This window comes from Pipra filicauda, unplaced genomic scaffold, assembly GCF_003945595.2.
Source record: "Pipra filicauda isolate LSUMZ 115617 unplaced genomic scaffold, ASM394559v2 scaffold569_size315192_pilon, whole genome shotgun sequence".
Lineage (NCBI taxonomy): Eukaryota > Metazoa > Chordata > Aves > Passeriformes > Pipridae > Pipra > Pipra filicauda.
The window spans coordinates 291,290-314,504 of NW_024104719.1; the positions used below are offsets into that span (position 1 = coordinate 291,290).

Below are 23,215 nucleotides of genomic sequence, written 5' to 3' on the forward strand. Positions count from 1 at the left end.
ATGGTTTTAGAGTGACTTGTTAATGTGCTGCTCTTGGGATGGGCTGGTGGGACGTGTGAGGAGCCTGCCCGTGTTCAGCTGGCTGCCAGCTCCTCCCACTGCACGGGCTGCTGCGAGCATCCCCACCACGTACAGAAGGTGCCCTCCACCGCGCCGTTTCCCAGGGAAGCCGTAGGGTGTCTCGCTCCGGATGTTCAAATCCACAGGGAAGCCCCGCCCCGAGGTTCGGCCCCGCCTCCTCCCCGCCCCGCCCCGGGGCCCGTCCCGTCCCGGCGGAGGCAGGAAGCGCCCAGTCCGGCCGCGGCGGAGGGCGGGCCATGGAGCTGCCCCGGTGGGAGCTGCTGGCGGTCAGCGAGGAGCTGGACGAGGCCGAGCTGGCGGCGCTGAAGTTCCTGAGCCGGGAGCACGTCCCCAGGAGGAGGCTGGAAGCCGCCCGCAGCGCGCACGACTTGTTCGAAGCGCTGCAGGAGAGGGGCGCGCTGGAGGCGGGGAACTTGGCCTTCCTCAGGGAGCTGCTCTACCGCATCGGGAGGATCGACCTCCTGGCTGCCCACCTGGGCTCCAGCCGGGAGCAGGTGGAGCGGGAGCTGCAGGTTGCCCGCCCGGGCGGGGCGCGGGTGCCGCCCTACAGGTGAGTGCGGGCCGGGCAGAGCCCTCTCCTGCTCTGAACGCCGCGCTGAGCTCCGGCTGCACCCGAGCGGCTTCCAGGAGAAAGCAGGAACAGGCTGTACGGGAAGGTGGCATTTCAGCCCAGCAGAAGGGAGGACACCGGGTTGTGCGGGGGGCGGACTGGGCGAAAGGGGCAGTGCAATAGTGTTAAATTGTGCTTGCGAACGCAATGAAACAGTTCCCTCCACTTCTCTTTCTAGATACTTGCTCTTTCAGCTCTCAGAAGACATCACCAAAGATGAGCTGATGTCTTTCAAGTTACTTTTGGATGGAGAATTACCAAAAAGCAAGCTAACCCCTGAGACTGTAAGAATTTATTTAAGAATTTTTAAAATTATTATTATAATCCATAGAGGAAATAGGGTTGCCCTGGGGAAATGGATCTCTTCTTTATGGCGTCACTCTTAAGGTGAAAACACCACAAGAAAAAGGGTGGCCCTGGGGCACATGGGATTTGTCTGTGCTGGTGTTGGGCACAGCCTTTGCAGCCATGTCACAGCCAGTGTGCCAGGCACTGAGGGTGTCACATCCAAGCACCACACGAGGCTCAGGGCACTCAGTGGCTTTAATCAATGAAAGACTGATGAGCATATTCACTCCTCTTGCCCAACTGGTTTTTCTTTGCTGCTTTCTAAGCCATTATCAAATACAGAAAACCACCTGCTGTGGATATTATTTTATGATTTTGGTTTTTTTTATTTCCAAGTGCAGAAAATACAGATCTAAGCAGCAGATCCTTAAGAAGGCTAAGGCCAGTGAGCTTGGAGTTTACAAATAGCCTTGGAGGAGATCCAGTGCTCTTATGGTGTCCCAGCCTGCTGGGTACTTTGTTCTGTCTAATGAGCACTTTGAGGATAGACTATGATCATATAGTGATAGCTGTTCTAGTAACAGTAGTGGGGTGACCACTGTGTTCTGCCACTCACTGTTTGACAAGAGCTTCTGTCCCTTCAGTCCCCTTTTGCTTCACAGCAATCTCTACACCATACTTGTGTGGTTATACTCCTTTTGCCATTGCTTAAGATGGTCAGTACAGTGATTCTTGTGTTTCACCTAATTGCAGAAGATAGCCACTGGAAGTCAAATGAATGAAAGCATTCAAAATGGTATTATATATTCCTGTATGACCACCATTAGATCTGGGTTAGATCATGTCAGATCTTGGCAACTCTGAGCTGGAGAAGGGAAACGAGTATGTTTTGAGGCTATGTTTTTACTTAACAGTACTGGTAGGTTTTGTTGAACTAGGTTTAATTGGCTCAGCTGAGGTCTCAACTGAGCTACCAGTCAGCTGAACTGACTCTGTGGCTTGCATGTACTGTCAGTACATTAAAGCTTAGGTGCACATGCTCTAACTTTACTCCCCGTGGCAGCATGGATGTGCCCTAAGAGCAAACTGCCTTTCTGATTACCCAGACAATGCTTGACATTTTCATTGAGATGGAGAAGAAGGGGCTTCTGGGAAAAGACAACCTAAGCGTGCTGAAGAGTCTCTGTGAAAAAATTAACATCAGCCTGTGGAACAGAATTGAAGATGGATTAAACCTATTTGGTAAAACAAAACAGCCTCTCCCCCTTAGTTATTCTTGAAGTAACCCATAGGTATCATACAGGACTAATTATAAATCCTTTTCAGGTCAAGAAGAGATGCTTATCACAGAGGAAGAGAGGGGAAGCACGGGAGGCCCTGAAGGATATCTGGCATTATCTGTGACACCTGAATTTCCTGGCAGTTGTAATATCTCTTCCCAGGTATGTCATTTTCTTAGAAACATCATCGTTTTGTCTTTGAAGAGATCACCCCTCCATGAAGTGAACAGTTATTATAGACCAATTGTTAAAAGTATGGTCTAGAAAGAAGAACGCACCACTCTACATCCATTATTCTGTGGCTCTGTCACAGGCACAGCTGCTGCTGTTACAGCTTCACAATCATCTGCAAGGGGAGCAAGGCAGGCCAAGTTTATTATACCAGGGAATACGCAGTTGGCAGGTGGCTTGGCACGGAGCTGTGGGTGAAGGCAGCACCCCCTGTGGGCTGAGCATGACAGTGGGGGTCAGGGGTGTGTCATGCACAGACTCCCAAAGGCAGTGGGACACTGCACTGCCAGGTCCTGGGAGCAAAGCTGTATAGAGAGGGCTGCCTGGAAAGGAAAGCATCTGGCTCTGTACCCTGCTGCACTCTGGAGGAAAGCACAGTAGTTTCACCAGCAGTCTTTCTTTTCAACAGCTTGAGGCTTACAAAATGACTAGCCGACCCTGTGGAGTGTGCCTAATCCTGAATAATCACAATTTTGCAAAAGCTAGGGAAGCTGTGCTGGAACACAAATACCTGAGGGACCGGAACGGGACAGACGTGGATGCAGGTACAGTGAATGTTAAAGAGGAGTTTGCGAATCTTCAAAAACAGATACCTTGTTTCTTTTTCTATACTAAAGGTCTGGATTCCAGTCTTCCCTTTCTGGGATACTTCTGTTGTAGTGGCTCAGTAGCTCTGTTTACTGTGCTTACAAGCCCTAATCAACTCAAGCTTTTACTGGTTGACACAGAACAATTTGCCAGTATTTTGCACTTTTCCTGAGTTTACTGCAACCTTAAACAGCAACCTGAGCCTGGACTTTACAAGCTAGGCTGTCTTTGCATCAGCTTTGTGCACACTGCTATTACAATACGCAGAATTGGAAACAGATCTGCTGCTGAATGAGACTTGGGCGTTAATTATTTAAGATCCAACTTTAAAAAAAAAAAAAGGAGGGAGGATGTTGGTATTCAGAGGCCCTGTTTTTAGCAGGCTGTCCTGCAGCAGCAGAGCTCATGGCAGGTCCTAGGATCTGTCAGATCAGTGTATTTGCACTATCTATGCCAAGAGATAAAATCCATCAATGGGCCTCCCCCGACTGAACTGAATCCAACTTAATTCAAGAGTCAGAGCCAAGGTTTTTCTTCCTGTGATGGGGGTACCTCCCAGATGGGTAGTGCTGTCCTCTTGGGTAAAGCAACTGAAGCAACTGCACTGTCCAACACGTTTTGAGAGCCAAAAGGACTAGCTGTAAAGTGGGTGGGGGAAAGAGATACAGCTTTCTTAATAGTTCTGTATGCTTTCCAGATGGAGGCAAGATTGCAAGGATGCCTTCTAATGACAATTAAGGGAACTCAGTAGGGAGATGATTAGTGATTAGACTACTCGATTATTTTCAGACCAGCAATGTAACTACTTGGCTGTAGTCATGTAGCAGGATCTGAAAAAAAATAAATCAATTACCTCTAGAAATACAATTTGCTATTGCATAGTCCAACTTTCATATAATGAAATGTCTCCAATTTCCCTTCTGTTTACCTTCCAGCGGCTCTGAGAAATGTCTTTAGCAAGCTTCATTTTAGAATAGAAGAATACAGAGACCTCACTGCAGACGAAATCCGTAAGACTGTGAACATCTTCCGGTGTGAAGACCACGAGGACAAAGACTGTTTTGTTTGCTGTATCCTGTCTCATGGGAAAAAAGGCATTATATACGGTGTTGATGGGCAGGAAGTACCTATCCGGGAACTGACCACTTCTTTCACTGTACAGAATTGCCGCTCACTTGCTGGAAAACCAAAAGTCTTTTTTATTCAGGCCTGCCAAGGTAATGCTTTCCATAAAGGCGTGACCATTGAAGCAGATACTGCAGAGGAAGATGCTTCTGTGGAAAGAGGTGTGAGATTTCAGCGCGACTGCATCCCTGCAGAGGCAGACTTCCTCTTGGGCATGGCTACCTTGCAAGATTATGTTTCCTACAGAAGTCCAAGGGAGGGGACCTGGTACATACAGGCGTTGTGCCAGCACTTGGAGTCCCGCTGTCCTCGGTACCTGTTTCCATAAGCTTATTTTTGGCAACACCCATATTTTCCTTCTAAATGACAGGGATTTTATTTGGATGCAGAGATAGATGATATGCAATGGGAGTGATCACTCAGAGTGAAAACAGTAATGTAGGACAGAGCAAAACCATGCAGGCTGTTCAAAGCAGCTTAGCTAACTGCAATGGAGCCTATTTGAAACAGGAGCCATTAGCACTGGTATAGGTTGAGACAGATGAGAATGTGGTATTTTTCCTGTTAACTGCCTCCCTAATACAAAATGTACTTGTGTCTTTGCAGAGGAGAAAATGTTGTCAGCATCCTGACAGCAGTGAATCGAGAAGTGAGCAGAAAAACTGGTGAGCGGAATGCAGAGAAGCAAATGCCACAGCCAATTCTCACATTAAAGAAAAAGCTCATCTTTCCTGTTAACTAAATGGGAGAGAACTGCATGTCAGAGGGAGCTGCAGCATTCTGGAATCAGCTGTATCAGCTAAGAATTTGGTAAAACAGACTTTCAGTGTGTCTGCTCTTACTACAACAGCAGGTACTATTACTGAAAATACAGCTGAGGAGAAAAAGCCTTAAGAAATTTCTATTAGTACATGTGACACTTTATACTGGAGAGCATCTCTGAGCTGGTCTCCAGTAGGCAGATTTTAAAAGACAATTGTTATGAAACCTTGTATATTTTATGCCTAACTAAGTTTTGCAAAATAAAGGAGGGAGTGCTGCAAATTTTTTAGGAAATAATTAGCTCACATAAGTGTGTTTTGTTACTTCTCCCCATCACTTAAAATCATTCCTTCTAAATGGCTTAGTATACCTCAGGATAAAGTCAAGCATTTGTCCTCCAGCATCCTCAGCAGGATGTGTCTGTGTATTGGGTTTCTGTGGCCAGGTTTTGGTAGCAGGGGGGCTACAGGGGTGGCTTCTCTTAGAAGCTGCCAGAAGCTTCCCCTGTCTGGTGGACCCAATGCCAGCTGACTCCAGGTCAGGCCTTCTGCTGCTGGCCAAGGCCAAGCCAATTAGGAGTGATAGTAATGCCTCTGTGATAACATATTTAAGAATGGAAAGTTATTGAGCAGTGAAAATTCCTGCCAGGGAAGAGCGGAGTGAGAAAATGGGAACAACAAAGTAGACACCAAGGTCAGTGCAGAAGAAGGGGGAGGAGGTGCTCCAGGCACCAGAGCTGAGGCCCTGCAGCCCATGGTGCAGCCCATGGTGGGACAGCTGTGCCCCTGCAGCCCATGGAGGACCATCGGGGTGCAGAGACCCACCTGCAGCCCCTGGAGAAGCCCGTGCTGGAGCAGGTGGATGCATGAAGGAGACTGTGACCCCAGGGGCGGCCCATGATAGAGCACGGTCCTGCTGGGGACCTGCAGCCCATGGAGAGGGAAGCCCACGCTGGAGCAGGTTTTTCCCAAGCAGGACTTGTATTGACTTGGCCCCCGTGGGGGACCCACGTCAATACAGCTCATTAGTGAAGGACTGCACCCCATGGAGGAGTGACCCACGGGACAGCAGTTTGGGAAGAGCTGCTGCTCAAGGGATGGACTGACACTGCAGAGGTCCATCAAGGACTGTCTCCTGTGGGAGGGACCCCACGGGAGCAGGGGGAGGACTCCTCTCCCTGAGCAGTGGCAGAAACAACAACTGACCGTAACTGCACTTCCCTGCACCGCTGGGGGGAGGAGGTAGAAACTGGAAGGAAGGAGGGGTAGGGGGAAGGTGTTTTTAAGATTATTTTATTTCTCACTCTTTTGAGTCTTTTGCCCATAATGGTGATCAGTAAGTGACCTCTCCCAGCTCTTAACTCTTGAATCCTTCGCTGACATCAAAATTCTTTCAACAGATTTTCATGAGAGCAGACTGCTTGCTCTTTCCTCCCTTCCTTCAAGAACTAGCACACTCTGAACTAACCTTGCAAAAAAACTTCTCAAGATCATTTTTCATAGTGCATTATCCTGGAGCTTGTTCTTAGGTAATTTTTTTTTGGAGCAAGAACTTCACACTTTTGACATCTTCTGGAGTCAAGTCCTCTGCAATTCCATATAGCAGTTGCCTGACAATAAAGAATAGAGAGACTGTTCAAGAAAATTATAAGAAGTAAACACCACAATTACACATTTGAACTGCAGAATGTCCAGCTTCACATTTGAGAATGTCCACTTATCCTGTGTTCACTTACTGATCTTTGAGTCTTAGTTCTAAGCACAGAAAAAGTCACTTGGTAAGTACCCGGCTCCTTGAAACATTTTATATTGCCTCCTGTGGTAAGCATGCACAGAGAACAGTTTCAATCTGAGATGTCTAGTGTTAGACAACACAACACTATAATGCTAGAGGAACATAGCTGCTGTAAAATAAGGGAGGGAAAAAACCCAAAGCACCACACCCCCACCCCCCCAAAAAAAATCCCAAAATACCAGAAAACAAATGGATTCATTTAAAATGAGGCTCAACATTCAAATACTGTTTGGAGGCTGATAAGCTGTTCTTCATTTGTGAAGTTTTTCTCAAGTAAAAGGCTTTCTGAAGTGCAGCAGAAAGTTCTCTGTTCACATATTTTTACTAAGCAAAGTCAGACCACTACATGTACTGCACATCTGTCACCTGTACCTGCTTAGGTATAAACACAACAGCCCAGCATAGCCTGATCCCAGTTTTTAAATCGATTTCCTGGCTTCTAAAGCCACCACTTCTGCAGATACCAGATCACTAAGCTTGTATATAATAATCACTCAATTTTAGCCAAAAAAAGCCCGATTTTAGGTTTGTATACTACAGTGTTCTATAACAAGATGACATCTGGAACAAACCACAGAAGATGACCAAAATACTGGAAAATGGCATGTTATACATGTTTATTATCAAATTTACATTCCACTATGAAACAACAGTAAGTGCAAAAAGCAGATGAAAAAAATACCATGAAAATCCCAGACTGTTAAACGTTGTGTATAATCCGCTCATGTAACAGCCAAATGAAGCCCAAACCCAATTATTCTCCTTCCTTCTCTGCTGCTGTTTGACTGCAGCAGACATTTAACTTTGACCAGAGGCATTTTGAGCATGCAGGTATCACTGAGTTTATCAAAAACAAACAGTGAAACTAGAAAGCTTTAAGTTTGTGCTTTGTTTAAGACAGTTGGAATACAGGTAAATACAACAAGAATTTCCTTCTGTCTCTTGTGACTTTCACAAGCATAGGTAAAGTCCTTTCTAGCATCTGTTTTTGACTCAAACCTGCAAGATAACAGAACCTTGCTGAAATGCAATTCTCCATTCCTTCTAGGTTTACCTCCCACTCAAACAAAAGGTCTGGTGCAGGATCTTAGCTATTTTAGTCATGCAAGTTTTTCACCTCTTACAAGAGACAACAGAAGCCAAATCAGGTCCTAGAATGGTGGCGACTTCTAAAATGTTTTCAGAAACACATGTTATTAGAAAAAAGTTTATCTTCTAGGTTTTGGCACAAAATGGTAAACTTAGAAGAAGTATGAATTTTCTCTGTTGCTGCAAGTTAGGGATGTATTACAAAATGTAATCCATGACCATCCAAAGGTATAAATGCATGACAGAATTTCAACAAATGCACCACAGCATTGACCAACTGGATAAACACACAAACACAATGGAATACAGGCTCTTTCATTTTCTTTTTGCCTTATGTAAAAGTATCTGATGATAAATCTCATTCTACAGAAAACAAGCCAACCAACCTCTCGACATCCACAGCATTCTTTGAACTGAACCACTTTATATTGTTGGGCTATGGAATATGGAAGCGTCCCAAAGAGAAACATGCATTTAATTTATAGGCTTTTAGATTAGAGGAATTCTGCTTTAGCTGATTAGCTACTCTGCTAACACACAGAATGATCCAATGGCTGGAGTTAGCTAATGAAGCCAGTTAGAAACACAGCGTTAATACCTTCTGTAACTTACATGTATTCCCACACTAAACACACAAAATACTTTGACAGGCTACACACTTCTCTGTTGATACCAAACTGTCTAATCTTTCATCAACTCATCATTTCCCTGCAAGTTCCAGATACCTAGCAGAACCTGTCTCAGATCACTGGAGACCAAAATAGCACCCCCTCCTTTCACTCTCACCTTATGTAGCTAGGCAAGACATGGCTAAGTACGGACAAACATAAATACTTACAGGAAAAAATTAAATATTTTTCATTTAAAAAACAAAATGAACCCGTATACAGTCTTTTAAATAAAATTCACCTTTTATAAGTGTAAGATTTTGCTTAAAGAGCAAAAAGCAACTCCAGGAGTTCCTGAATATTTCTGTGCGCTGCTGACAGACAAGTTTCTGCTCAGAATCCCTGTGCAAGTCTGAAGTGGTTACTCCTTTTCCTTTTACAAAAAAAACCCCAAAAACTTTTATCAAAGAGTCACCACAAGATCTATGGAACTGTAAAAGCAGAAAGGCCACGTTACAAATTTCCTATAAACAAAGTTAAGAAGCTTTCCTTTCCTGCCCTACTCCACTCAACCCTGCAGCAACAAGGGTGGATGTGCCTTACAGCAAATGCCAATCAGTGTAATTGCACTGATTCTTCACATCACACACCCCAACAGCTACCAGCGATGTCCCACATCTGCATACAGGCAAGGTAAACTTAACTGTTTTATCTAACTGTATGGAAACTAAAATAATTTTATAATGTTGACAGGTACAGTGAAAATTTACATGAAGACTAAGAACCTGTCTCCCTTCAGGTCACTAGCAAAGACCCATTCCTCCAAGCGGTTTTGGGCAAACTTCTTTAAGTTACACAATAAATCTACTATAGATTGTTCAGTTATGACTAGAACCTTTGACAGGAAGGAAACAAAAAAGCAGCATGGGCAGTAGTATTTTGATGATTACCACTCAGGAACCAGATTTCTAAAATGGAGTTCTCTTTTGAGTTGGAAAGTCTGCCTCAGTTATGTTCAGAACCACACTCCATCAATCAAAACACTGGATTAAAATCTTCATTAAAATGCCTCAAAGAACACCAGATTTTTTCTTCCTGTTTCTAAATACAGACTGGCAAATTCTGCTCTTAACGAAATCTTTGAAATAAATCCTGCCTAAAATCAGAAATAAGTGAATGAAAGGCATAAAGTTTACTGCAGAACTCCCAAATGTACAGAATGTCTACTTGTCAAGAGAAGAGGCAGACTACTGAACTTCCAACACTTTTCTTGAAGTAAATGCTCTTCACATATGTCAAATAAAAAGAAACTCTGAATCAAGCACCAAGGGTTTATTTCCTTTTGCAACATTGAAATGTGCCTGAGATATCTGTGTGTGTGTATGTGTGCAAAAATATCCTCATTTAAACAGATGCACACTACACTTTGAAAAGATTTCTTAGCTTGAAGTTTTCCCCAATACATACTTTCCTGCTTCTTAATTCTTATTCATTGCACATTCCTCTGTGTGCTTCGTTCCGAAGCTGTGGGAAAAAATTAACTTCAGTTAATACCTCACTAGCACAATTGCACTATTTCAAAATATAAATCCTGACCACCAGTTTCTGTGTTTGTAAACTGAAGTATTGTTTTCTAACACAGAGCTACATATTCTCTCCCCTGCTTCTCAAAGTGGGGAGGAGTTCAAAAGAGCAGTTTCTGAAATGGAAAATACAAGAATAAAAAAAGTTTTTAAATTTGTTTGCTACAGAGAGGAATTTGGATCAGTAATACTGGTCAGATTGACTGTTATTTTAATCATATATTTAAATGATATAGCCTGACTGCTAACGACTAGTAAAATACTATGGTCATATGCTGGAAAAAAGTAGGACACCTGCAAGAGAGTCCTACACATACAGTTTAAAGGGTTAAAGCACTGACAATGTCTACAATAGTCTTTTACTTTTGCTTAAGTTAAGACAGATGCTGAAGGGGGTCTCAAAATTAAGCTTTGGTTTCCTCTTTCTTTTCTCCCACAAAAGCCTTCTTCCTCAAACCCAAGCAATGTTCTTTTGCTCCTTGATCCCAACACTTGTCCCTCCCACATCTCTAACATGCACGTGCCTTCTCCAACTCTTCTGTAACACATCTAGTGATGCCTGCACTGGATGTTCATCCCTCATATTTTTTACTATGCTCTAAGTCAAACATTTTTCAAGCCAATTAGTCTTCTTTTAGGATACCCATTTTCGATGACTGTGTGCAAGCTGGAGCTCCCAGTGCTCCAATCATAGCTGGAAGACTCTGGTTTCTTCTCAGTCCTACCATTAAGTTGCTACCTGCATTTAAAAGCCCAGCTGAGTCCTGCCTCTGCAAGCCAACCTCTGGCCCTTGATTTTTCGCATGGTCCTGTGTTTCAGGGGGCTTGATCACCCTGGCAATGCCCAGCCTCTTCAGTCTGTCCACCAGGTTCATCTTCAGCTGGCCTATGTCTGGAGTGTTACGGGAGGGCTTGAGGCCATACATTTCCTGCAAGAATGTTTCTGCTGGTCGAGAAGCCAGGAAATTTTCAGAGTGATGCACTCGAGGCTCAAACAGTGGAGGGGAAGGACAAGGTGAACGCGATGGAGAATTTGGTGGAGTAGAAGGAATGGGAAGAGTTCGAGGGGGTTGTAGCAAAGGCAGTTTTTCCAATATGGGGCTGTCGTAAACCTTGGCAGAGATGCCTCGTTCTTGCAAAAGTTTGGCCAGACTGCTTGTGCTGCTGAAAGTAGTAGTTGAGTCTCTTCTGTTGGTGAGAAATTCTCCGATACTAAGTCTGTAAGAAATGGCTGGAGTACTCACTACTGAGTTTCCAGTACTGCTGGAATTTCCCAGTGAAAATGGAGCACCCACGGAGCTGAAATAAAATAAAAACAAAACAGAGAATATGCACGCATTAGAGATCTTTATATCCGCCCTGCTCTGTATTTGCCTTAGTATACAGAACACCACTGCTAGGAGCTGTGACAGTTCCAGCTTTAGTAGACTCAGAATTATTGTTCTGCAAAGTATCAATGAATCTACCTTCTGTGATCACTTATACTGTATTAGATAGAATATCAACATCATCGTCCAATTAGTTTAAAAAATGTATGACAGAATTGGAAAATAAATTTTTAACACCACGTATATGATATAAGGCACTTGCTACTTAAGAGTTAAAATTTACTTGCTTTAAGTTACCTTAACCTGTTTTAACTCTCACTAGAGAATACCAAGTTTCCCTTTGTAATCACAACTATGTGTATTAGTAATATCTTACGTGTTGCCTAGCTGCCTTGGTATTTTTTAAAACTGGTCCATGTATCAGAAGCCAGAAAGTAACTGTTTAATCCTATGCAGCAACATTTAGGATGTTAGCAGTCCTCATACCTGGGAGTAACTTGAGTGACATCAGATGGGTGAAGAATCCTACAGGTAGTAAAGGTAAATGTGGAATTTGTTGAAGACAGACACTTCCCTGGATTTGAGGCTGAAACGTGAAGAATTTACATCCATTGAGGGTACAAATAAAGGCACATAAGAACTAATAAAAGTTTAAGACAGTGTTATTATCAGTTAATCTTTTTAGGTTTTTTTTAAAGTAAAGAACAAAGACAGCATTGTCTAACAGTCAAACACATTCCATAGAGAAAAGGACACTGCAAAATAAAACCAGGAAGAAATGGTAACAATGCCTCTTACTGGTGAGTGGTACTGCTGCTGAAGTAACAGGTGGCAGGAAAATCCCTGACACTGGCTTTGCCAGTGTACATTTCTTTTCCTCTGGGAAGGACTGTTGTGCTTGAAATGTTATGCCTCCTTCACTTTCTTCCTCATCATCCTCCTCCAGGTCAGATATGTGGTGCACAGTGTCATCAGACAGAGGGGTAAAGCCTTTAGTAACAACACCTGGTCTTGGGTCAAGAATGGTGCCTAGGTTGGGTCGAGCAAGCTGCTGCCAATGGAAAAGGGTCTGAGATCCTGGGGTGGTAAAAGAGAAGAGAGAGCTGTTACCTACTATTGTATTGAGTTACAAGAATTCATCATCAAAATAACTGCAGCCAGCTGGTGCCAACACTGTGATCCACACGATGCACCCGGATGGCAGTGCGAGGAAACAGCGAAACACTCAGCCCCATGTAAGAAAGCCAAGTAGAAAGTGATGCTGATGAGCTGGTTGGCATGGAGCCTACCAAATACTACTGCTTCCTGTTACTGCACATCATACCCAGCTATACACACACCAACAATGATTTAGCTGGTGAATCTAAAATCCTTTTCTGCTGATGAGAAGAAGATCATCCTCTTACCTTCAATGGGTTTGACAATTTGCAATTTTTCTGGTAGGAGGACACGGAGATTACTACAGCTGGCAGAGAGATCAGTGAATTCTGAGTTTGTACCCGAGGAAAAAGAGCTTTCTGTCGGTGTACTGAAGCCACTGGCCTCCTCTTTCTGCTCAGCCAACAAATTCAGTTTTCGGTCCCACTCCTCCTCAAAGAACTGCTTCTCACTCAGGTAGTTCTGACGACGGAGGGAGAGCCTGTGCAGAGCTGTGACCAAGTCATTGTCTCCAGGGCTTCCCGGCTGGCCAGGAATGTGAGTGTCTCTGTGAGAAACATCAAATAATAATATATATTAAGACTACTAAACTAACTATGTCTCCATTACACAGCAGAGGTCCAATCTGGATTTAGTTTTGAATCAGTTAGTTTCAGAAGAAGGTAACAGGCTGTGTTTCCTACTTCAAATTCTTCTCAGAGCTGTTCCCCATGGCCATCCGTGTGTGGCTCTCCAACTGGTGCACACCAGACTGGAAGGGTTTTGCTGTCATAACAGCACTTGACCGATTAGATCCAGGGATTGGCAACGGAGCAGGAAAGGGAGAGGAGCGGCCACGAATGACATTAGCAGTCTTGACAGTGTCAAATACTCGTTTCTGTTGATCCCTACAGAAAAGACAAGCAAACAAATGTGGTTTTCAGAAGCAAAAAAGATACCATAAAAAAAAAGCTCTGAAAAACAGATTTTCAAAAGTCTGTAGAGACCTCTCTAAAAAGATGTCCAGAAAAACAGGATTGCCTAAGGCACTCATGTTTTCAGGAGAACTACTCTACTAAGTATCAGAATCACCACTTACTTTAACCTGAAAGACCTGAACCTCTACTGATAACTATTTTAGAATATTCAGAAGCATGTATTTTATTTATTAATTCTTGCTCAGAAGTATAAGATCCAGGAACACATCTTCAGGGTTTTGAAAACTGTTATCAATCTTTCAGGTATAATGTCATTTGTCTGGGAATTTTTCTACAAGCATTAAAAGGGATAAAAAGCTAGTCCTGTGCATCAGAGAATCTGGATCAAAAAATCTCATTAATTAAAGAATGAAATTACATCCTTTTAGCAAATTTCCAACTTCTTCACAGAATCCAGTACAAATAGTAGGTTTCAAAATTAAAAACATTACCAAATACCACTAACATTTTTTTATTAAGTTACATAGAAAACTTACTTTAGAGGGAATATACACATTTATAGACTCCTAGAAATCAGTTTCACCTTACTGCATACAAGTCTATAGAAAAATATCAAAATAGCTCATAAGGATCTGAAAACATACTTTTGCTTGGAGAGAACAGATTCATCAGCCTGACTCAACTCCTTCCGCATTGTCCCTTCAATTTCTGCTGCAAGGGAATCCTAGAGAAATATGAAAACCACAAGAGCTGACAAATTAGATTCAAGTCTTCCTTCTAACAATTTTAGCAGAAAACATCTGTAAAAATTACTTCTAAAAATCTCCATGTTTCCCCAGAAGAAACATGGACAATGCTTTGGATAAACCCTTCGGACTCTGAAGGAAGAGCACGGGGGGCAGTTTTCCACCATAACCACACTTATGTGTAACCAGTCTGGGTTCAGTTTTCATTAGAAACATCTGCTTTTTCTTCATGTACTCTTTATGTTGGTTTCTTTAGTTAAGTTACAATTGTAAAAGCACTCTTAAAAGGCCAAGCATGAGTGATTCTGTATAGAGAACAACCAATCAAAACCTGATGAATTCCCAGCACAGCCTAGATATTTTGAATACAGTATTCAGAACACACCTGACACTAATATGAAGGGGAAAATCAAAGCCTTTAACCCTTTTTCACTAGTTTAGTCATCTCTGACACTCAGTTAGGTCATGCATTACTAATGATGGTTCAAATTTAATCTCACAAGGACATAAAATTACTCTGAATTCTTGAAAAGATGCTTTGTTTCTTTAAGAAACACTGGCAAGTTATAAAATTCACATCAACACAGAACAATACACTAGCACAACCGAGCACAAGCTGCAGAACATGCTAAATCTCTCATTAACAGAAATGGCATATAAAAAAGGAAAAATAATTGTAATATCACAATGTGTCAAGGGAATGGTTAGTTTCCAAATACATAAAATTCTCATAAGTGTACACACTGAAAAACTGAAAAACTCTTAGATCAGCTCCTTTGCCTGCTACAAAACATCTTGTGCTGCAGGTCCTGTAATGGCCAGTGTACTCCTAGAGCTGTGTGCTGCTACGGGCTGTCTGTGCCGGCCGGTGTGTGCCGTGCTAGCAGCGTTCCTTACCACAGGAAATGCTCCACATGACTGCCGGTGGCAGAGACAGGCAGCAGAGCTGACTCTGCTGCGCAGCAACTTCGCTTCTTCTTGGGACTCGTGCAACATCCCCAGACACTCTGCATTCCGATCCTGCAGCTCATGGAGCTGAAAGAGAAAAGAGGCCATTGCGTGATCTCTTCAAAGAGAAGAAGAATGGAACTGAATGAACTCCTACAGGAACCTACACTGACTGATTCAACACTAACATTCTTCCAACTGCATGGCACGAGCCAACATCTGGAATGGACAAGAGTCAGCAGAGTAACCATACGATTTTATTGATAAAGCATGAAGTCCATATTAAGATCCAAAAGAGAAAAAAGTATGATGAAATCCAAAGAAAAATATATTGAAAAACTCTGCAAATACAGTAACTACTGATGCAAAAGAAGCAAAAAAAGAGAACTGCCTTAAAACCTAACGAGCTACAGTATTGTTGATATAATCAGTAATATTCACACTAAAACATTTTTTCTTGTAACCACTAAGAATACTAAGACCTCCCTACTTGAAACACCTTCCTTGCCCTTCATACCCCTGTGAACTAGAAAATTTTTTGTGTAGATTAAAGTAATTATTCTTTTCCTCCAATCATGACTCCAACCACAATGAAAGATTAGAAGTCCTACATAATTAAAAAGTAGCAGTTCCCATTCTCTCTGTGTTTTCTTTCTCTTGTATTCTATTCCAAACATTTATTTAAATGTATATATGTAGAAACCTTAAGTACCTCTGCTGTCAGTTGTCTCTGAGCATCTTTGGAGGCTTGTAAGTGAAGTTTCAGCTCCTCCTTCTCAATCACATTCTGAAAGCACAAAAAGGTGCTCATCATTTTCTCAGCTGATGTCCCTGAGAGGTTGATCCTCTGCCATAGTTTCCTGAAACCAACACTCTTGCAATGTAAGCTCCAGGCTTGCAGGTAAATTTTTACCTGCTGTAAGCACACGTCGCACAGATACATACACAGACACACACATGGACACTCTTTATCAGCATTCCCTTACTTCTTTGAGTTTATGTTGAAGATCTACAATCTGAGACAAGAGGGATGAGATCTCTTCTTGGTAGCGAACCACCTCCTCACTCTTCTCTGACAACTCCTCTGTTATCCTGGAAATGTGAGCATTTGTTTGCCCTACAAACATAAAAAGAAACTTAGTAGAGACCTTCTCTCAGCAAATGAAATAAATCCCCAAACTAAACCCAAAATCCAGAAAGGACGAGTGAAAGCCAAGAATAATCTGCAAAAACAACCAATACTCTTAGGAAATCAATTCATAATGCATAAGAGTAGGTGCCTTAGAGCATCCATAAAGAAAAGATTAAGGAGGAGGCAGAGAAGGAGTTAACTTCAAATGCAGGTGTAACATATTAAGAGCTAAGTATGCAGAATCTGAAATACACATCACAGGTATGTGAAATGACTGCAATAAAATCCAAGGTAAGCTGTTATAAACAATTTCAAATGACCCAACCCCTCATAACCAAGGGCAGACTTGGAATATGCTGAAGAAGTTGGGTTCTGAATTAATCTTGTTATTAACTACCATTCTTTGTAAGCAAAGGCATTTTGTCAGACCTTGTCAAGCGTAGCATACACTCCTGATTCTGGTCACTATCTCCTCCCCAAAGAGCCACTGAATACAACTTCCTGTTTCTTTTTTCTTTGAGCAATCACTTCATCAAGTGAGAGGACAGAACAACTCGAAAAGCTGACATATTTTTACACAGTTAGCCTCACTTGTACACTTGCCCCAAAGCATTGCAAAGTCATAAGAAAGTCTGATCAATCTTGCATAAAGGTGACACTACAAATTTAGTCCTTGTTGTACCTCACAGATTTACTGCAGAACAAGGTCATGCTTTATAGGCCCATGGGCATTTAAGTTCAGTCAGATACCATTTTTGTGAAAATGTGAATCTTACAGCTGTAGACAACACGCCCTTTGGGATAAGATTCTTTCTGCAAGTCTAATTTACCTAGCATGCCTACACGTGCTCTAGAATTGAATAAAAAAGTGAACTCACAGACATTCTCACTGAAGGAAAATAGGAGACCTTCTATTTGCAAAAGATATATATTTTCCCAGAGGGATCAGAGTAAATTAACCAACTAAGTACCAGCTCATAGTATTTTGGGGTCATCTGGAACAAGAAAAATCAAGCAGCAACCCAGTCTTCTTTATGGTGGTTGAATAGAAAAAAATAATCTTAAAATATAAGCTGAAGGTTATTATGTACAAAGGAAGTAGTACACATCAAATGACTACAGATAAAAAAAATGTACCACCAGTTTACACAACCACCACAAAAAACCCCCCAACAACTTAACATGCACTTCTATAAGAGTAGCTGCAATTCTTTGCAAATAAGCAATCACCAAAGCAAATACAAACAACTGTTCTACACAAATAAAAACACTTGCTAATTTAAATGCTTTGGTTCATAATATATATTTTAAAAATAACAGAGTTTGTAGATTTAAGAGTCTATGCACTGATACATTTCAGTGTCAAGTGTGCTGAATACTCTATACAAGATGAATATTTTGTCAATTTTCTAGTGTCTGTAGGCTTCAGTTTAGGAAGTTCATGAACATTAGACTTCACATTCATTTGCTCTCTATAAACACAACATACGTACCTACATTTAAATGACAGAGTGAAACTTGATGAAATACAGAAACAATTTTATGTTCGGGTAAAGAGCAAGTCTTGAATGACTGGCATAAATTACTGAAGCTCATTTTCTGATTCATGGTTAACTAAGAAGGTATAGACACTAGGTATTTCAAATACCATTTTGCCACTGCAAGATGCAACCTGGATACTCACGGAGTTCTTTGACACAGTCATTGACCAGCTGCTGTTCCTTCTCTTCATACGTGATGGTTTCTGTCTTCAGATGGCAAGCCTTCAAGAAAATTTTTGCTTTATCAATAACAATTTCAGTTTATCTATAATGTTATAAATTTTTATTTCTAAAATTCTTGCAATGGAAGAATCTCCCCTCTAGCATCTGCTCACACTTCCAAATTGTTTTTTCCACCACAACCTGTTTCCCTGAATTTTATAGGTCTTTTGAGTGACAGACACACAGACACATTAACAAAACCTGATCTCTTGGCTCTAATAAAAAATTGTTGCAAAAAGATGTAATTTGGTAGGGAAAGTAAACCAAGACAGTAATCAGAAATAAGCAATTAAATTCACTTCAAAACTTCACAGAGGAAAAAAAAACTTGAAAACTGCATGATGTTAGCCAAATCTTTTATGGCACTGAAAAGCTCTTGGTAGAACAGCTTTTCTCCGTATTCCCCAGCTAGGCTGTTTGGAATGTAAGTTTTCTGGGCCAGAGACCAAATATCACAACATATCTAAACAATATCAAGCACACTAGGTTGCCACTTCCGTTTTGACTGTGAGGATGATAATATTAAACTCAGCACAGACAAGTCTTCCATATTCAGGACTTTGCCAGTAAGTGACTCACACCACAAAACTTAGTAAATGGTTTTAAAGATTATGTGAGCGAATAGCAGTACAGCCACACCAGTGCAGGCTAACACACTTCTTTACATAAAGCTGTCATAGGAAAATAAGTTAAAAAAGCAAATATAGGCTCACTATGATTGAGGCTATTTCAAATCAATGAAGGTTGTATTGTACCACAGAATGATAGCATGCTCTTTTCACTCAATTTTTTCACACTAAAGTAGATTAAATTAATCTGTGCCTGGTCTTGTGCAGGGTCAGGAGCACAATAAATGCAATTTGATTTTCTCTTTCTTATCCTACAGCACTACTAAACTATCCATCTTGTCTCAGGGAGTTTTAGGAAGAATGTGCATCTCGTGCTGAGTATTTTGGAGATAAAACAAGGGGAAAAGTATATTTTGTTGACATTAAAGGGATGTACTGCTGAATCAAGCTTACACTGGGAAAGGCTCAAATAAAAAGAAAACCCAAACCACCATACACAAAAAAACCCCAAATCCCACCCTTCTTACAAACAATACCTCCTTTCCTTAAAAGCAACAAAAGGACCCACTTTTAACTGATGTACCATTTTACAAGTTGCACTCTTCACTACCAAAGAAAAGACACTGCATCTGTAGATTCCAATTCTTGGAACCTTTGTTGTAGGCTCCAAGACTTTTATAGCTATTACTTTGTCTGGCCATTTAGTCTTTATCCTTTTAATGGCACAGCACCTGTATTCATGTTTTATACACAAGAGAAATCAGTTAAAATACAGAAATTAATCACACAGTGCAAACTAAGTGTGTCTTCAAAATATTTTAATTAGAAGCTTATTAACCCTTAAAATTAAATGTCATCTGATGAAAACATAATGGCAACAGAATGGCATTCCCAAAATACTCCTGCTAATTGTGGTCAGATTTATATCAAAACAAGTCACACGAGCCTGAGGGCCTGATGGGTCCAAATACTTTTGCTGGGTGCTTATATATGTTCCCATATTCTCTCACGTATCACAAATGCACTGAGAACGGACTACTGGAGAACTCTGGAGGTGCTGAGGAACGAAGGAAACAGAGGGATGTGGGCGTGGAGGGTATGATTTGTATACAAAACAGTCACCCTCCACTTCAAGAGAAACCCTGATGCTGGATTTTAACCACCTTGATTGGTTTCACACATGGCAGACACCGTAAGTCGGATGTACCTTCGACCGAAGAGCAAGGTTCTCCTCTTCCAGCTCTCGGAGTTTATCCTGCAAGACATCCAGCTGCAACGGGTCGTGTGGTACCGTGAAAGACTCGTTGAAACGGAGCGGTGTGGAACAGCTGGAATCCGTTTCGCTCTCCTCAGAAGCAATTGAAACAATACGCAGCAGGTCGTCCTTCTTTGACAGCTCGTGCTGCAGCTGGTTAACCTATGACAGATGGAGATCACCACCTCGTGAAATACACTTTAGATATACAATATTACTGGGTATTATTTATGCAGCCCTCTTGAACACCACTGCTCCAGTCTAAAATGAGATTAAAGACTAGCTCACATCTCTATTCATTTTACAGGAATTTCACAAAATCATCATTTTACCACTGCAAGGGAGACTGAAAATTCAAGATACCGCAGAAAAGAACAACAGAACCTAGTTTTTAAATAGTTCAAAATTATTTTCCAGCTGCTTTGATACATGTCTTCATTTTAACATTCTAACTATCATTTTGATTATGACCATTATTCTGAACTGTCGAATTCCTCAAGAGAAGGACTGAGAAACAACTATTTACATGTATAGACTGGTACCCTCCAGTCTCCACATTAAATGAACCATAGGACAACCAAAAACAAAACCAAAAAGACAGATCTCATTTAGCTAAATTCCATTTTGCATATCTAAATTTTTATATGAATACATAAGTTTATGCTGTCCTACAGCTGATTATGAGTACATTTTTGTTACCAGCATACTGTTTTATACAAACAGCTAAATCCATTTCACTACATTAGACTACATCTGTTGACCAAGGATTATTTGTAAACTATTTAATTCTTTTTTTTTAAGAAATAAAACCAAAAAAGTATTAGATCAAGAATTTGTGCTTATAGGAAAAGATGGATGAAGATCTTGATCAGAATTCACTTTTCATTACATTTTATTTATTAATTTGTTTACTCTCAGTGTAAACACCCCATTAAGCCAGTTCATTTTCTGGCTGTTTCCTCACTTGTGAAGTTGTTATGTAGCAGGTCATGTCAGATACAACCTCTTATTCTGACTTCTATTATAGATTCTTAGTTTAACGGTGGGAAGTCAGACTGATGGTCTGATATACCCTAATGATATCTAACATTCTCATAATTTCTCAGTAATTACAATATGCAGTCTTCATAGTCAGTTCCTGGACTGAGAAAGGTGATTGAGCAATGATGCTTAGAAAAATGACATTCAAGCATACTTTTGTAGTCTGAGAGCACCAATCATCTGCTTTCACAATTAAATAATCCATTTCTATTAATCCTCTTGCCACCATCATAAATAGAAAAAAAGAGAGAGTAAAAAAAGGGGAAAAATCCTAAATAAAGGGAAAAAAAACAAGAAAAAGCAATCACTTACTCTGTCTAGAGTTTGTCCTAACTGTTCTTCTAGGGCTTCATTCTGTTCCATCAACAGATGGTTTCGCTTAAGGAGGGCCTGTCCAATTCGAGCTGCCAGTTCCAGGTCTCGATCTTTCTGCTCACAAAATGAGAACAAATGTCTCCTTTCGATCATATGAGGTTTAAATTCAGAGTAGCTTTAGATTTTCCTAGCTATTGCTCAATGCATCACCACTCTGAGATCCCCCTTCACCCTCAAATGGATCAACACTGTTAGAACAATGATTAATGCTTCACCATTTGGGTCCAGAACACATCCATATCTGTGGTTTTTCATACAGCATATTCTCTTCCACAGACATTTGCAGCAACAGGAAGAGGGGACAGCACCAAACCTGGGGACAGTTTTGGGTTTTGTGCTGAGTACTGGAAAGGTTATGTGGGCTCTGCTGAATCATACGAAGAAGCCACAATTACTTTTGTCTTTAAAGTGACACTTTCTCCAGAACAGACTGCTCACCTTGAATAGTGGTGAGAGAGCAAAAGCAGAAGAGCAACAGGAAACCAGAAGAAAGCCGCTTCTTTCTTATACTCATTGGCTCCATGGGTACCCACAGTTTTCTTAAATTTTGTTTCTGAGATGGCGCAAGCAAATGGGCAGCTTGTCATCACCCATGTGTTTGAAAAGCGGCTCTTGTAGATAACTGAACCAAAATTTCCAGTAGCTGAACAAAACCCTTCCTCAAATACCTGCCCTCAAATACACCAACACAGCACTACAGAGACAAGCTTACCTCAGCTAACAGACGTTTCACCATGTCAGCGTCACTATAGGTCTTCTGTTCTGCATTACCTGTGCCAAGAACTGAAGAGACAAACATGCTTACTGAAGCAGTTGAAATACAAGAAGACTGTGGGAAGGGGGAGAGCTAAACTCAGAGGATGTTTTTTATATACAAATACAGTACTAGGTTGATGAAACTAGCGGAGGCTGTGAAAATGCATCTTCTGCTTCAGAAATATAAAACAATACTCATTTGGGAAACTGATAAATGAGGTGTTGAACATCTACAGCTTTCAGCAATATTAACTAAGACCTGAGGTGCTCATACATCCTTCAAATTTAGGAAAAGGAGAAAAATCTAAAGATCAAGTTTTTGCATATAGCTAAGCAATTAAATCATCCAGCCTGCTGGGGAAAGGGGAACAATATATCGGAGCATATCTAAATATAGTTGAACACATAGTTTAGCCCTGAAACAAAATTCCCACTAGTGTGTGTGAGAGCTATACACAGGAAGTATGTAGACCCCAGGGATTAGTCATGAAAATGCATTTATTAAGGGCTTCACCATCTTGAAAACAATTAAAAAGAGATGAGATGATGTACATCTGCATTTCAGATATAGTAGTAAATCCTATCTTACTAGTTGAGTGACTTCAACATTTGAAGAATTTGTAAAACTATTAGAAAACTGAGAGCAAGCAGGATTTGAAAACCAGGATTGAGTGAAGAACAAACAAAGCATGAAGAATTTGCAACAACTTTGAACAAAACACAGTGCCAAAATGCAAAGCACTGGTCTGCTCTAGTTCATGTCCTGAGAAAGAAGACGGTAGTAACAAAGACACCTTAATTACCTTGTGCAAACTTGTGAGATCCATCCAAGGAGGAGGAAGGAAGTTCAATAAGAGCTAGAGTGACAGCAAATGAAAGATATGGGGGGAAAAGAGAACAAAGAGGAGAAAGAATTAAAATGTAAGGAAATAGGTGGGGTTTTTTTGCATGCATTTTCCACAACTAAAAATAAAAGCTGGGGCAAACATACTTTTTACGCTATTAAAGCTTTCTTAGGCCTTTTAGGGAACCATTTAAATACGATTTCCTTCAGGAGCAGAATTATAAATCTCCCTTGCAAGTGATGGATGTTTGTACTTGTCCAAGTACAACAGAAATTTGCTATTTTTGCTTTATAGCATGAGGATCATGAAAATGAAGAAGGCAGCAGCATCTCCTTCAACTGAA

General features: G+C 41.2%; 2 protein-coding genes across 2 annotated transcripts; one reads left to right on the top strand and one right to left on the bottom strand.

The window, feature by feature from the left end:
- The first annotated feature begins 269 nt into the window (after window positions 1-269).
- Window positions 270-5,259, top strand: CASP8 (caspase 8). The gene is made up of 7 exons (XM_027725740.2): window positions 270-631; window positions 870-975; window positions 2,086-2,221; window positions 2,306-2,421; window positions 2,900-3,035; window positions 4,014-4,515; window positions 4,810-5,259. Exons 1-7 carry the CDS (start codon window positions 318-320, stop codon window positions 4,943-4,945), a joined length of 1,446 nt encoding a protein of 481 aa, XP_027581541.1. The 5' UTR covers window positions 270-317; the 3' UTR covers window positions 4,946-5,259.
- A 2,090-nt stretch (window positions 5,260-7,349) lies between these two features.
- TRAK2 (trafficking kinesin protein 2) lies at window positions 7,350-22,996 on the bottom strand. The gene is made up of 14 exons (XM_027725716.2): window positions 22,831-22,996; window positions 21,984-22,054; window positions 21,209-21,325; window positions 19,808-20,017; window positions 17,953-18,031; window positions 16,123-16,253; window positions 15,849-15,923; window positions 15,086-15,223; window positions 14,087-14,166; window positions 13,209-13,412; window positions 12,774-13,072; window positions 12,166-12,444; window positions 11,854-11,953; window positions 7,350-11,338 (listed from the first exon to the last, which is right to left on the bottom strand). Exons 1-14 carry the CDS (start codon window positions 22,979-22,981, stop codon window positions 10,663-10,665), a joined length of 2,610 nt encoding a protein of 869 aa, XP_027581517.1. The 5' UTR covers window positions 22,982-22,996; the 3' UTR covers window positions 7,350-10,662.
- Window positions 22,997-23,215: the final 219 nt, after the last annotated feature.

What these genes read in the sequence shown, in the direction of transcription:
- TRAK2 (XM_027725716.2), bottom strand. Translation starts at nt 22,981, where the DNA reads ATGCATGCAAAAAAACCCCACCTATTTCCTTACATTTTAATTCTTTCT. An exon ending in AGAGACAACTGACAGCAGAG is followed by an intron (nt 15,224 to 15,848) that starts GTACTTAAGGTT and finishes TTTCTCTTTCAG; the next exon opens with CTCCATGAGCTGCAGGATCG. An exon ending in AATTGTCAAACCCATTGAAG is followed by an intron (nt 12,445 to 12,773) that starts GTAAGAGGATGA and finishes TTACCACCCCAG; the next exon opens with GATCTCAGACCCTTTTCCAT.
- CASP8 (XM_027725740.2), top strand. Translation starts at nt 318, where the DNA reads ATGGAGCTGCCCCGGTGGGAGCTGCTGGCGGTCAGCGAGGAGCTGGAC. An exon ending in AGATGGATTAAACCTATTTG is followed by an intron (nt 2,222 to 2,305) that starts GTAAAACAAAAC and finishes AATCCTTTTCAG; the next exon opens with GTCAAGAAGAGATGCTTATC. An exon ending in GTTGTAATATCTCTTCCCAG is followed by an intron (nt 2,422 to 2,899) that starts GTATGTCATTTT and finishes TCTTTTCAACAG; the next exon opens with CTTGAGGCTTACAAAATGAC.